The sequence below is a fragment of the Eulemur rufifrons genome, chromosome 21 (assembly GCF_041146395.1).
Source record: "Eulemur rufifrons isolate Redbay chromosome 21, OSU_ERuf_1, whole genome shotgun sequence".
NCBI lineage: Eukaryota > Metazoa > Chordata > Mammalia > Primates > Lemuridae > Eulemur > Eulemur rufifrons.
This window is the reverse complement of record NC_091003.1, coordinates 8802424-8816914: the sequence shown is the minus strand read 5'-3', so window position 1 is coordinate 8816914 and position 14491 is coordinate 8802424. Positions and strand designations below refer to the sequence as shown.

The window sequence follows — 14491 nt, the reverse complement described above, 5'->3', positions numbered from 1 at the left end:
CGGAGCCTGTTGTGGCAGAGCTCGGAGTAACCAAGCAACTGATGATAGTAGCGAGGGCTCCCGAGAGCGCACCGGCTTTGTACGTGACAGCCCACCGCACGCGCAGTGCCCCGTCCCAGACTGCAGCAGCCCCGGCATCCGGCGGGAGAGTCACTAAGCCCCCGCTCCATGGCCGCCGTGGAGCGCTGCGGATCGAGGGGAAGCCCAGACCTTGGCCATCTGCCCTCGTCACAGGCTCTGGTGACCGGAGCTGCGCTCAAGGGAAGCAGGATCGATGAGCTGGCACATTCTCCCAACCTAGGACATTTTATCAGCCCCTGATGTCCCGGGCGGTAAATGTCAGTCCCTCGGAAAGTGCTGGTGTTATCTAAACCTCCAGGTGTGATGATCTGGCATTTCTCAGGGAACCTTCCCCCACGTGGGGGGGAGCAGGGGACAGAGGTTGACTGGGGAAGGAGAATGGGGACGATGCGGGAAGGGTGGACTGGAGCACACTGAATGCGGGTCCCCCGGGCAGCTGGGTCTGCAGTGTGTGCACAGCCGTGTGTCCTGCCACCAGCGCCGCGTGCTCCCCTGGGCCACAGGGATGTTTCTGAAAGGGCAGCGTCTTTGGGCTCACTCTGACAGCCCGTCTTTGACATTTGCAGGTGTGTATTTCAGTCCTCACGGGACTCTAGGAGATAGCGGGGTAGGAGGCCATTTGACAGTTGGGGAAACTGAGGCTCAAAGGGACACAGTCATTTGCTCAAGGTCTGATTCCAAAGCCCGTGTATTCGGGGACTCTTCCCTCCCTCCCACCATTCATCAATTCACTTACATCTAGTGCATCTCCAGGCCAGGCCCCAGGCAGCTGCCTCCCTCCCTCCTCACCCAACCACCTCTGGCCCGGCCCTAACATGCCCCCAGGGGAAGGACTCACCATTTAAAGAGACACTTTGGAGAAAAGCCAAGAGGTTATCCCTTAAAACATTTCTCGGGACACAAGCCCAGGATGAAATTGGCAACTCCCAGCCCCCAAAGGAGGAGTGGGCATTCCGTGAGCCACCCCCATGGCACACACTGCCCTTCCGCCTTCCAACCCTACCCAAGCCTACGGAGCAGTCTCACCAGGAAGGCAGCAGCCTTCCACCTGGGCAGGTGTGCTGGGGACTCCCAACCAGGTGTGCCCATCCCCATTGGCTGAGCGGCCACCAATAACCACTGGGATTCCAGTTAGAAGCAGCCACTTCCTCTCTCTCTCCCCTGTCCTCAGACCAGGCTGGTCATGGAGGAAGACAGAAAGGGCAACTTGGAAGGGAGGGAACACATAAGAATAGACTTGCATCCTAAAAACCAGAATATTAATTTTTTTCCCATGTAATGCGCCTTTAATTTTTTCCTTCCCCAAGCCCGCCGTGCCTTTGTACTTTTGCAGTTGCAGCTGTTTTTATTTGCCGTGGCTGCTGTTGTTTTAAAAGGTCTATTTTCACATGGAATGTTATCCAATTAGCAGAGCAATGTGTTGGCTTAAATAAACACTTGGGGGGAGCCGGCAGTAGGGAGACGGGATGGTGGTTGGCGTTGGCAGGCAGAGCTGTTCTCACTGTGGTAAACAGCCGCAGCTTTAATTGTGGGGTCGCACCAGTTAATGTCACCTTCCTCATTTCTCACTTTCCCACTCTGCCAAAGGTGGGGGCAGAGGGAGTGATGGACACGTGGCCCAGGCCCTCCCCAGCTCGGGTGATGCTGAGTGTTTGGGGAGGCTCGCATCGGGCCTTCTCAAGGAATGTTCTCTGAACCTGCAGTCTGCACCTCGCAGACTCCACCAAAACAAGACCTACGGGGAGAAGAGTTGGCGATGAGCACGCCAGACAAAGCTTCTTAAGGCAAGGACAGCCCTTCTCCTTGCTGGGCGCCCGGCGCACGCGGCACAGTGCCCAGCCGTGTTGCGTGCACAGCAGACGATCGCCATCAGATTGTCAGTAGTGTGCGCTCAACACACGTTTGCTTAATCGAGTGCAGGGCGGAGTAGAACACAGTCTCCGTGGGGGCCCTGTGGGAGTACAGCCAGGGTCTGAAGGGGACGTTGCCCCTCGGCAAGGAGGAAACCACAGGGCATCTTCCCCGGCCACCTGTGTTTCCGGCGGGCAGAGCCACGCGGTGGTTACTGTGGCCTGTGGCATCAGAGCTGCCTCCTTCCAACTTTGTGAATGTGGACAAGGGACTTGAGATCCCGGAACCCCGGGTGACTCATCCCCACCACGAGAACTAATAACGCTGCCCTTGAGGCTCCTGTGAAGATGGAACGAATGATGCATGTAAAGCCCTCAGCACAGGCTGTGGCGCGTGGCACCAAAGCAGTGGGGGCGGCTGAGTGTTCCTCTGGGCCCCGCCAGTCACAGGGGCTGCACTTGGAAACGCAGCTATCAGTTGTCCTGTGTTTCCCAAAACAGTAACTGGAAGCAAATTCAGGAATCGGGGTTTGTCCCCACTTTTCTGTTCAGGTGTGTATGTTACAGGTGCGCACTCACGCCTGGGTTGTGATCGTGGAGTTTGCCCAGTTCTTGTCGTCAGAGCCCAGGGCTGAAAGTAAATGTGTTTGAATCCTGCGTTTTGAGGCAGGCTCAGTCAGCACGTTTCTGGGCCGAGAACCCGGGATCAGGACAAGCCACCCTGCTCAGACAAGCAAGCGAGTGGCCCTCATCACTGAGGTAGAAGCGGCTGATCTCTGCCACCCGTGTCCCTCCGAGCTTCTGTGGGGTGAGGCCTGCCCAGCCCCTCGAGATCAGCACGGGAGGGGTCAGGTTCAGGTGTCCTCAGTTCACACTTATCAGGCATTGAGGACAAGTTACCGAGGAGAGGTCAACATCCCAGCCGAGCTGGACAAACTTTCTTCCATTTAACAGCATTAAAATAATTTTAGAAAAAGAAAACCGTACTTCCAATGACAACAACAGCAGCAGGTACCAGGAGTCGGGCCCCCGTGTGCCAGGTGCTGGGTTAAGGAGCAGCCACTGTCTCATGTATTTTCCCGGCAGCCCCGGGAGGTCGAAGCACCCCCGTTTTGCAGTGGAGAAAGTGCAAACTCAGAGAAGTTTCTGATCCGGTCGCAGGGCCAGGCCTCGTGCCCCAGAGGAGCTCAGAGTCTCGCCAGGCCACACTGCCTGTTGCCTGGAGGCTTCATACCGTTGGCCGCCTGGCGTTGGCCCTCTTCCCTTGGTGGCTCGTTTAGCTGCCCCAGGGGGCTGTGGACTTGCAGAGGTCAGAGGTGGTGTCCCGCCTTCATATGCCCTAATTTCACGTTTGCCTCACAGCGGGTCCCCCAGGGACGCTGAGTCACGTTGGCGTGAGCCGAGCGAACGAGAGGGAGACGCATCTCTGTCTGCAGGAGTTCAAATGCCACCGCCTGGAAATGCCTTCTGGGTGCTCCTCCTGGGAGCTCGCTCTCAGCCCCACGGGACCATCTCGGGTGGGTTTGGGGTGCTCACCGAGGGCCCAGGATAAGAGTCACTCAGCGTGACACCAAGAGTCTGACTTCTCCTGGGGGGAGCCCCTGCCTAGCATGCAGCCCCCCTATGGAGGCCAGAAACAGCCAGTGGGGTTTGCTGCGCTCGTGCTCCCGGGACAGCAAGAGCCTTGGGACCCGGAGGAAAAGGACCTGTCCCTTGGGGTGCAGGAATTATCTCCCTCTGGTGACATTCAAACATCCTGGGGAGGCAGACCCTCCTCCCAGAAGTCCTTGGCCTCTATTTTTTGACCACCTGGGCAGAGAGAATGGCCCGAGCCCGCATCAGTACCGGCTGCTTACTGCGGGCGTCGGGGCAGAGGGGTTGGGACGAGTTGACGTTGTCCATGTTCAGATGGTTTAGCATCTGCCGAGAGAGGCAGCCCTTTGGCTCTGCCGGAGACGGCTCCCTGAGGAGTAGAAGGGCTGGGACAGTGCCCTAGACTTCCAAAGGCAGGAATCTCATCCTCGGCTCTGCCCAGAAGCCAAGGCCTTGGGCTGTTCTTCGCGGCCCCTGGGGTCGGAGTCCTGCCAAGGGCAGGGAATGGGCTTTGTTGCCATGAGGAGGAGCCCGTCTCCAGGGAAGCTGCAGAAAGGTCAGGCCCAGTGCACGCTGGCAGCCTTCCAGTGCCTTCCCGGTTCTTGAAAGAGGCCGCCAGGCCCAGCCACAGTCTAGCCTGCAGCTGTCAACCCCGGGCCACTTTAGTAGATCTCCTTCCAGGGGAATTCGGAAACGGCGGCAGGAGGCCAGAGTTCTCCATGCCTGTAGTCCACGGCTTGAGCCAGAGGAGATCAAAGAGCCGTGATTTCCGGACCGCCGAGCCAGAGGACCGGGCTGTGGGGGCAGCCTAGACCCAGCCGGACGGGCTCGGAGCTCTCCTGGGTGGGCCTCAAATTCTCCGAGCAGCGTCAAGGCGTGAGATGTGCCGTCTCAAGTAGGAAACCCATCTGCCCCAGGTCAAGGCAGAGGGACTTAAGGTGGTCATCGGGGTCGGGGTTCCAGCAGGAAACAGAATCTACCCCCCAGGTGCTTCAGACAAAGAGCACTGAGTGGAGAGATGTTCATGGAGGGGTGAGTAGGGCCGAGGGACTGGCCCGGGATGGCGAAGACTCCAGGCACGAGCGGCAGTAGGACTGTCCTCTCCTTCAGGCCAGGGGAGCTTGGAGGGAGGGGTGAGGGCTGGAGGGGCTGTGGAGGAGGGCCCTGAGCACGACGTGGCCCTGGAGGGGGAGCAGGCAAGGAGCACCCCACCCCTCTCCTCCCTCTCCCTGCAGCCTCCCACCCAGGCCTCCCATTTGCCTCGCCTCAGTGGAAACCGGCGGCCGTGGGAGCCCAGGTCAGATGGTGCTCAGAGTCTAACCTGAAGCGGAGGGCTGGGGTGTGGGACCAGGGATTTCCGGCGCTGGCCGTCAGATGATGGCAGGAAGTGCTCCCAAGAGCATGGGCTGCTCTTCTTGGCATCCTCTTTGCCCAACTCAGCGTCCTTGGGTTCCGTTCTGCATCTTCAGGCCTCTCCAGCAAGCCGGCTGGGGGATTCGACATGTGGCCTCTCGAGTCTTAGTGCCATGGGTGACTATTGCCACCCCACAAGGTCCCCAAGTCATGCACATTGGGAGCAATGCCACATCCAAGACTGTATCAGGTCTCGTCCTGACCAAAAGGCCAAGTGTCCCTCGTGTGCGTGCTCAGGGGCTGCACTGCCAGAGTGGGACATGCTCCTGTCCCTACTATCTTTGTGGTCTATAAAGTGCAAGGCTTTCAAGGGAACCATGGCAGGACATCTAAGCCAACCTAACCACCCACCCCAGCCTAGAGACGTGTCCACAGTGTCCCTGTGAATGTTTGCTGAGCACACTCTGTCTCGGCCCCAGGCCAAGGCCCATGAGGGTGAAGTACCTTCCCCCAGGGGTTCAAGGTCGAGTCTGGGAGCCTGGCGCTCAGCAGGCATTATGGGGCAGGGAGCAGGTGCTGGAATGGAGGCTGGGGATTCAGGGCACAGGAAGGGCACCTGGCTGCTCCCTGTTCAAGAGGGACAGAGCTTTCCCTGGGCACTAGCAAGCCGTCTGTGAGGGCAGCCCTCAAGGCTAGGACGCGAGGGGCAGGGCCTGGAGATGGAACATATAGAGGCCAAAGGGAAAAGGAAGGAAGAAGTTGACCTGCATTCAGACCTTGGCCAGTGCCTCAGTTTTCTCTTCACTGAAATGGGAGAATAATGTCCGTTCTTGGGAGTAGACTGAAGTCATATGCCCACTGGAGTTCTGTGGAACTACGAGGTCCATATCTGTGCTAAGAAGGCCTTTGGCTCCAAGGAAGGAGAAACAGCAGAAGCAGGATTTGGAGGGGGCAGAGGTCCGGGACCGTCTGACTCTCCCGAGAGGCACACGACCCCACGGGCTGTTTCGGCAGGGGAGCGCCATGCCAGGAGCTGAGCTTTAGGAAACTTCTCTCTGGGGAGAAGGTGGGGGTGGGTTTCAGTGCGGTCAGATGTAGACAGGGAGACCAGGAAGGAAGCTGCTGGTGGACCTCGGGCCACAGAGGCCTGCTCTTTTCCCTCTGCCGTGGCTGGAACCTTCCGAGCACCTCAGGGTCTGCCCCTGGGCGCCTGGGCCGCATCTTCCTCCTCCTCACCAGCTCCTCTGCGTCCTGCCTCAAATATAACAAGCTCTCGTTGCACCCTTTTCATGAGACACAATTACTCTGGATTATCCGAAGCCAATTTTAGCCTCGAATCGCTGTCCTCGCGCTGCCTGCGACAGTTTGAGGCCACCACATTGCAGCCACCAAGGCAGTGGGTGCTCAGGAACGCAACCTGATTTTGTATTAACCTGCGGGGACCAGAGCTAGGCAGGGGAATTCTGCTATTTTTGAACAGCCACACATTGTGCTGTGACTTCAAATACAAAAGGGCTTTGTGTCCTGCCGCCCACCGTTCCTGCTCTGCAGTGTCGTAAGGAAAGGTGGAGGCACGCGTAGTAACAGCCAACACCGAGTGAGACCTCTTGCGTGCCAGGGCTGAATCTTGCCCGTTCTTTTCTGCTGCCTCACTGTTACACCCAGGGAAGCTGAGGCTCAGAGAGGTTAACTAGCTTGCCCAGGATCACACAGCTCGTAAGTGGCAGAGCAGGGATTTGAACCACAGTAGCCCAGCAGCAGAGCCCTCCTCTGCACTGCTGTGCCATTCCACCCCTCTTAACATCAAAAGCTCTTCCAAAGAGAGGCTGATAAAACGCCAGGGGAGCGCAGAGGGAGATAAGAATTTGCCAGACATGATGTCAGAGAAAGGTCTGGGGAGGGAATTTGTAGCTACCCCTATGAGGAATGGAGACCTCCCAGGCTTCCCGTGGCACAAGAATGGAGAACTGGTTTCCACGGGAAAGAAAGAAACACAAACCCGACGGTGGGAGTCAGAGAGACAGGGCATGTGGCCTCTCGGTGGGGGGGGTCTCTCATTCCCGTCTTCCGAGTCTGGGCCTGGCATCCACCAGATGCAGCCTCTGGGCGACCCCCACCCGCCGTGTCCCCAGGACTGCAGCTCCTCGGGGACCCTGGCACCAGGATGGAATACCCGCCACGCCAGACTCCCCACCAACTCCTCTCTCCCGTCTTAAAACCCCGGCTCCCCCAATCAAGCCGTCTCTCTGTGCCTCGCCAGCTGAGCACGCGTGTGTTTTAAAGCTCTGAATGGGCCATTTCGGATCGGAGTCCAGATGCATTTTTATATCCGCGTGGAAAAAAATGCAGAGGCTCTGCTGGCAGTCAGAAAGAGTTTTTTACATTAAAGTTTAAAAAAAAAAAAAAAAAAGGGTGAGAGCGGAGGGGGAGAAAAAGTTTCCTGCACCTGGCCCTTCTCAGAACAGCGCGGAAGAGAAAAAAGCATGCCTTTCATTTGGCCACGTGTCTAGTTTTAAAAAGATGCATGTCCCACCCCCCTCCCTGCTGTCCTTTCAGATTCATTGGCTTGTTGACTATTTGCCGTGTGCCACCCTGGGTGCTGCTTTTATGTAAGTCCCACAGCTGAGGACACCGAGGCTTGCCACGGGGCAGGTGAATACCCAAGGTCGCCACGTCAGTTCCCTTGGGCCGCTGCAACAAGGCACCGCAGGCTGGGTGGCTGAGAACAACGGAAATGTAGCGCCTCCCGGTTTGGAGGCCGGAAGTCCAAAATCAAGGCGTCGGCAGGGTTGGTGCCTTCTGAGGGAAGATCTGTTCCACGCGTGTCTCCTGGCTTCCGGTGACAGCCGGTGATCCTTGGCGTTCCCGGGTTGGCAGGTGCCTCACTCCAGTGTCTGCCTCCGTCTTCCCAGCACGTTCACCCCGTGTCTCTGTCTTTACGTGGCCATCCGAGGACACCGGTCATGGGATCAGGGCTGGCTGTACTCCAGTATGACCTCCTCTCAACTCATTCCATCGGCAACTGCCTATTTCCAAACGAGGTCACATCCAGAGGTCCTGAGGTCAGGACTCTTCTCATGGGGACACTGTGACAGTCACGTGGGGGTGAGGGGCAGAGTCTGATGGGCTCCAGTGCAGGCCCTGCTGGCGACACGGTGCCTTGTGGCATCAAAGAAACAAGAGGGGGAAATGCCTCCACTCCTTGGACCCGTCGGTGCTGCCTGCAGCCCCAAGAGCAGGGGACAGGCGCCTCTTGGCCACCGTCGCTGTCCAGTGCCGAGCTGCCGGGGCCTAACACCGACCTGAGATTCTCAGCCGGGAGGAGGAAACTGCAAATGTGACAGGTCTGCAGTAGCAGCGCAACAGCACCGGGAACTCACGTCTGTTGAGCAATGACTGCGCCGCACACGCTCCAGACACTGTTAACTCCCTTCTGTCCCCGGACTCCCAGAGATCGGCATATGTGAGCATTCCCATTTCATAGGTGAGGAAACTGAGGCCAGGAAGATTTCTGCAACTTGCCTGAGATCTTGAAGCAGGGTGACCCCAGAGTCCAAGCTCTTGGCCACTAAGCTCCACGGTCTCTGTGTACTGTGGAGTGTTTGGGGACAAGCCCATCCAGTCAGGGAGAGTGTCCCTGCGTGGTGCCATTGAACTTGAGACCTAGCGAGGTTTAAGAGGGCTCTGGTCAATACTGTATGGTTCCGTTTGTATGAAATGTCCCAAATGGGCAAATCCATAGAGACAGAAATCAGACTGGTGGTTGCCAGGGGCCGGGGGAATTGGGGCTTTAGGGAGCGGTAGCTAAGAGGTGTGGAGTTTTCTTTGGGGGTGGTAAAAATGTCTTACAGGTGATATGGGGATGGTTACACAACTCTGAATATACTAAAAACTGTTGAATTGTACACTGCAAACGAGTGGCCTGGATAGCGTGTGATTTATATCCCAATAAAGCTATTAAAAATCAAAAAGAGGTAACTAGGCAGCATGGGAAGTCGGGAACAGCAGAGGGTGAGAGGGAACAGCATGTGCCGGGCCCGGGGCTGCTGGGCTGGGCGTGGACGCTGGCAGCAGGGCCAGAGGGGCAGAGAAGGGGGCGGATTCCGGAGCCATATGGGGGACAGAATCGCCAGGCAACAGAGGAGAGTGGCACCAAGTGACAACCAGGCTCTGGTTGTCACCCAGCAGCTAGACAGGGCTCGGCTTTCTCACATGGCGGCCGCTGCTGACAGCCGGGTGGGAGGCGAGTCCTGCTAATGGGGTCGCCCTCCGCAGACAGGATGTAACATGGCAAGTAAGACGACCGCCTCAGCCCAGGCACCAATTACGGCCCAGACGGCAGCTGTATCGACTGGTCGGTCACTTGCAGCCCTCTCCCTGGGAACATAACCCACTAATTAAATGGATGCACCCAACGGCTCCCCACACCCCGCTGAAGCTCGGAAGTCGTGGGGCAGAGCCTGGGCCCTGGCATCTGAGCCGCGGGCAGCAGAGGGAGGATGGGGCAGAGCGTGTAGGGTTCTGTTTTAGCTGATGCGCTGTTGTGTTCCTTGTCCCCTTGCAGAGAGCCTTCAACGCCCTGTGTCACAGCACCCACTTGTACGGCCGGAGGCTGGTGCTGGAGTGGGCTGACTCCGAGGTGACCCTGCAGGCCCTGCGGCGGAAGACGGCGGAGCGCTTCCACGGTAGGCACGGGGCTGGGGACTGTCCTGTGCGCCGATTCTCATTCTCGGGCCGGGGGGAAGGAAAGGAAGGGGTGGGTGGGGCTTCCACGAGAACCACCCTCCACTTGGAGGGCCTGTGGGGCGTGAGGGGCCCTAACTGAGCCCTCCCTGCTGGCCAGTGCTGGGCGTCCTCCGCCAGCCCCACCAGATCTGCCCTTACGCACTCCATGCCGGGCGCTGACCAGTGGGGATGCGTTGGGGGCTCCCATGTCTTTCTGCTTACCGTCGGGTTGGGTCACTGGGGGCCTGGGCGGGAAAAGAGACCTGCCACTGTCCCTTCCATCCATCCCCATCCCCATCCCCATGGTGAGGCTGATGAGGGCCCAGGGTGTCACCTGGGGGCACACTGGGGGGGGTTGCTGCAAACCCCACCTCCCCCCCACTCATCTGTATATCGACAGAACCCAGAGCCAGGAGTGATTGTTCCCTGTCCGGCTGCCGAAGCAGCAGTGACTTGGAGGGACTCATGGGACAGTTTCCCTTACAGAGATGTGAGTTTTCCAGTTGGTCCACTGGCCTTGCCTAGGCCTAACAGACAGGGCTTCTGAGAAGCAGCGTCTCAGCAGTACAGCAAGACCACGTCCCCCACAAGTGGACTTAGAGCTCCAGAGACAGCGTGGAAGCTCTTAGACCCAGCCCAGCCTGCCACGCCCTTCAGATCACATCCGCCCGTCCAGGCTGGTGGTCTCCCCACACCCATCTTTCCTCCCCAACACACCTCCCACAAAGTTCCTTGTCCCCCAGACCACAGGCAGGACTCTGTGTCTTTGCATATGCGGTTCCCTCTGCTTACGATGCCTTGTCCTTGATTTTTTTTTTTTTTTAACCTGGTAAATGCCTTCAAAACCCAGCTCAAATGACACCTTCTCCAGGAAGCCATCGTCTTCCCACAGCCTCCCCAGTTATCAGCAATTGCTCCGTCCTCTGCTCCCCACCTCTGTCCCTATGCTTTCCTGTCATGTTGTAACATTTCTTTGTGGTTCATTGTCCTCATGGGACCCGTGCCTCCCGACATAGATGCTGTGTCGCACTCATCTTTGTTAGTGATCAGTTCTCTGGGTGCCCCGTGCCTGGCACAGTGTCTGGCACGTGCCGGGCCCTCAGTCTTGGGCTGGGGAACCTTCGAGCCCAGGCAAATGTGAAACCAGAGAGGTGAAAGCTGAATGCACAGTGGCAAGCTCACAGCTCAGTAAGTCCCCAAATGTGACGTGCAGAAAGAGAACCTGTCCTTATCGACATCCGTTGACAGGCCCAAATGCACCCATCGGCAAATATTTGTGTAAGGGACTCTCCCTGGAGTGCAGGCGGGGGCCGCCTCCCCCGTCCTCCCCACCACCCACCGCCGGGGCCAGCGAGGAGTGCAGGCTCAGCACTCCCGCCCTGCGCTGGAGAGAAGCCCCCTTCGATAAATTGAGTTCCAGAGACAGCACTGGTGCCCCGCCCCCATGGGGAGACGAGGCCAGCAGCATTTCTGCAGGTCATGGCCCAGACCGGACAGGTACAATAATAATAGTGATAAAGACAGTAGTTCGTTTGTTTCCTTCTTCCCATTAATTTCCAAACAGCCTGTGAGAGGGGCACGACCAACCTCGTTTCACAGCCGAGAGAACTGAGGCCAGGGAGGCATTGCAGTGACCCGTGACAGCCAGCGTTTGTTAAGTGAGTCTGTCCTCTCAGCCTCACAGCAACCTCAGCAGCTGTAGGCAGTGCTGTGTCCACTCAGCTGGAAACTGGCGGAGTTCAGATTTGAACTCCAGACCGATTCTAGAGCCGCCCAGCCCAGTCCACCCACCCGCCTCCCCGTACTGCATTGTATGAGCAAACACCACTTAAGAAAACAGAAGTCTTGGGCCTTCATTAAGTCTGGGACGTGTGAGTGTTTACTGCCTGGTGTCTGCCATCCTCACTCACCCAGACCAGGAACCCGGATCTGCAGGGGCCCTTGCAGAAAGGGAGGGAGTGGACAACAAATCATAATGAAAAACGCCGTGTTGCCTCTTAGGACTGACACAGCATGTGCTCATAGAAGGCCCTGTGATGTGCATGTTCCCTTGTCCCCATTTTACAGATGAGGAAAGTGAGGTGCAGAGGTGAGCTAAGGCCCCGAAAGGCTGTGTTGAGTGTCAGGACCCAGCCATGTGTTGCCACCCCTCTTGAGTCCCTCTGAAAGGGCACTGCCCTGCCAGGTTCGGGGGGCACGTCAGCTCTGGGCTCCGAGTGTGTCCGAGTTGAGCATTAACAGACACTTCCTGTGAGTGCCCAGGGTGAGTGGTCCAGGGTCTCAGCAGGGAGTAGAATTCACCCTGGAAGTGTGTGTGGGACTGACGGAGCCACAGAAGGCTCTAGAGCCGCAGCTCGGAGCCTGGGGACAGGTACAAGTGGGCACTTTAGGGACACAGCTACTGCCAGAGAACGGCAGCAAAGCAGGGACATTGCTGGGGACGAAATAGCCACAGCTCTGTCTCCCGCAGCCCCTGGGCTCCTGCCACAGCTCACCCTGGGCCATCCCATCATCAGCCAGACCCCCGGCTGCCCTGTGATGCCGTCCTCTCCTGGGGACAGAGGAGGGGTCTGCAGGGACCAGACAGAACACGCCCAGCACATGAGGTGACCCACAGATGTCAGGGCACGTGGCGGGGCGTAGGGGCTGCAGGAGACGGGGCTTCCCTCCGAAGCACGACGCTGGCCTGGAGATGTCACCCCTCTCCCCACCGACACACCCGCTGTCGGCTTGATCTCTTTGGGAAACAGGAGGTGCCCACAGCAGCCCTGACTGTTCAGAATCGGGCTGCTGGCCACCTGCCTTCGTGCCCAGGTCCCCTCCCCGCTCCGTGCCCTTCCTCTGTGGCGAAAAATACCCAGCACGCTTGTGTCTAAATCCGCTTTGTTCGGAGCTTCCAGGGCCCTGGCAGACTCTGAGGGCAGGTGGTGTCCGTGCCCAGTCCCCTCCCCCAGCTCAGGCCGCGGCCCCGAACTCTGCCAGGAAGGCACTCAGGCCTCAGGTGGAGGCCGCGAGCACCGAGGCCGCGACAATGGGCTCCCCGTGGAACCCCGTGGAACGTGGGGCACGGATGAAAGGCAGGCGTCTTCACCATTCGGCAGGGCCTGGCAGGAAGCGCTCTGGTGACGCCACCGTGGCCTAGAAGCCACACTCGGGGACAGTGTGAGGCGGCCGGAGCAGATAGAGTGGAGATTTGACACCAGCCAAAGCCCTCATCGTGGCCGGTGCACCCAGCGTGCACTACCCTGGGTGCCCCTGCCTGCTCCTGGGGGCTCAGCCTCTCAAACATCCCAGCCACCGACCCGGGAGGGACTGAGGAACAGATTGCTGGTGGGCCAGGGCTTCCCGGCCTCCGAGACCAGCCTAGTGCCCCCCGCCCAGGTCCCCGAGGCACCTAGGTCAGGGTAGGGAGCTCAATTTGCAGTTCAAGCTAAATAATACTAATTATTATTATTACTGGAACAATCTTCATCTGTTAGCCTTACTTGGGGGCCAGATACTATCTCTGTATGGGCTTTCATAGGTATTAATCCTACAGAATCTCGGGAGGCAATTACAGCAGGTCCTCAAATAATGTCGCTGCATCATAACATTGATGAGAAAAACAAAATTGATTCCTGGCTGGGACTGTGGACTTTGCTTGTTCTTCTCCTGTCTGCGTGGTTTTCTCTGGGTCCTTGGGTTTCTTCCCACATCCCAAAGATGTGCTTGTTAGAACAGACCTGTCTACCTTGTCCCAGTGTAGGGGGCAGCGGGTGACAATATCAGGGCTGGTTCCTGCCTCGCGCCCTGGGCTGTTGGCGTAGGCTCCAGCCACTCACCCCCCTGAACCGGAACAAGCAGGTAAATAAGTATGTTACTTGTTTTTATTAGTTTTTCTTAAATGTATATATAGCTCACATTTATTTCAGTGTTTAGTATTAGAAGCGTTTGGGTCTTTATAAGTCTGACGATGTCTTTGTGAGCAGACATACGCCATAGGAATTTTAAGTCTTATTTATATCAATTAGCCTAGGGTCAAATTGGTTTCATTATACATCCTTTCACTAAAGTCACGGTTCCTAAGAACCTGTGGACCCGTCCATGTTGAGGGAGGGCTTACTGTGCTGTTGCCATTCTCTGTTTCAGAGATGAGGAAACCGAGGCACAGAGAGGGCAAGTAACTTGCCCAACGGCACCCAGCTACCAAAGGCAGAGCCAGGGTCCCAGCCTGTGCTTTCAGGCGTGCTGCTGCACTAAGTCTGTGTATCAGCCGGTCTGAGCGGCTGCCCCTGCATTGTCCCCCAGTGTGTGTCCTCATACGTGTTCCATGACCTTGGCCAGGTTGCTCAGTGTCAGCACAACGGGACTAAGGTGCACACCTGGTTAGGGGACTCGCGGGGCTCAGAGGAGAAGCTGCCTGTAGGGGGATGGTGTTTATAAGCCTGGACAGTGGTGTGTGTGTGTGTGTGTGTGTGTGTTTGAGAGAGAGAGTAAGAGAAGGAGGGAGGGAGGAATGAGGAGGAGGATGAGTCCGCCTGACACATAAGCGTTGCCCAGGATGGGGTGTTTACATCTGGCTGCAGATGCCGCCTGTTCTCCCGTGTCTCAAGAGCATAGCGCAGAGCCTGGCACACAGTAGGAGCTTATTAGTACCCAGGGGCGAGGAGGAGGAGGGTTCCTTGCTGGTAGGACAGCAGCCGTGATGTCTGCCCTTCCAAGGCTGTTACGGGAACGCAGGTCGCCCAGCGCCAGGTCCAGAGCTCTCTGCTCATCCGGGTTCCTTGCTGGCAGCTAAAAGAAGCTCGTTTTAAACCCCCCAGCGCCTCCCCTCCAAGCGGAAGCCTTCACTTTACCCACTGCCCCTGCATAATGGCAGGGCATTATATTTCCCCTTGCACGTTGATGCT

General features: G+C 57.6%; 1 protein-coding gene across 2 annotated transcripts in view; it reads left to right on the top strand.

Moving 5' to 3' along the window:
• The window catches only part of RBM19 (RNA binding motif protein 19), a 122307-nt gene that overhangs the window by 82440 nt on the left and 25376 nt on the right, over positions 1-14491 (top strand). For both annotated transcript variants that reach the window (XM_069497553.1, XM_069497552.1), the window contains exon 23: positions 9442-9562. In XM_069497553.1, coding sequence (XP_069353654.1) covers positions 9442-9562 — 121 coding nt within the window. The remainder of the gene's footprint in view (positions 1-9441; positions 9563-14491) is intronic.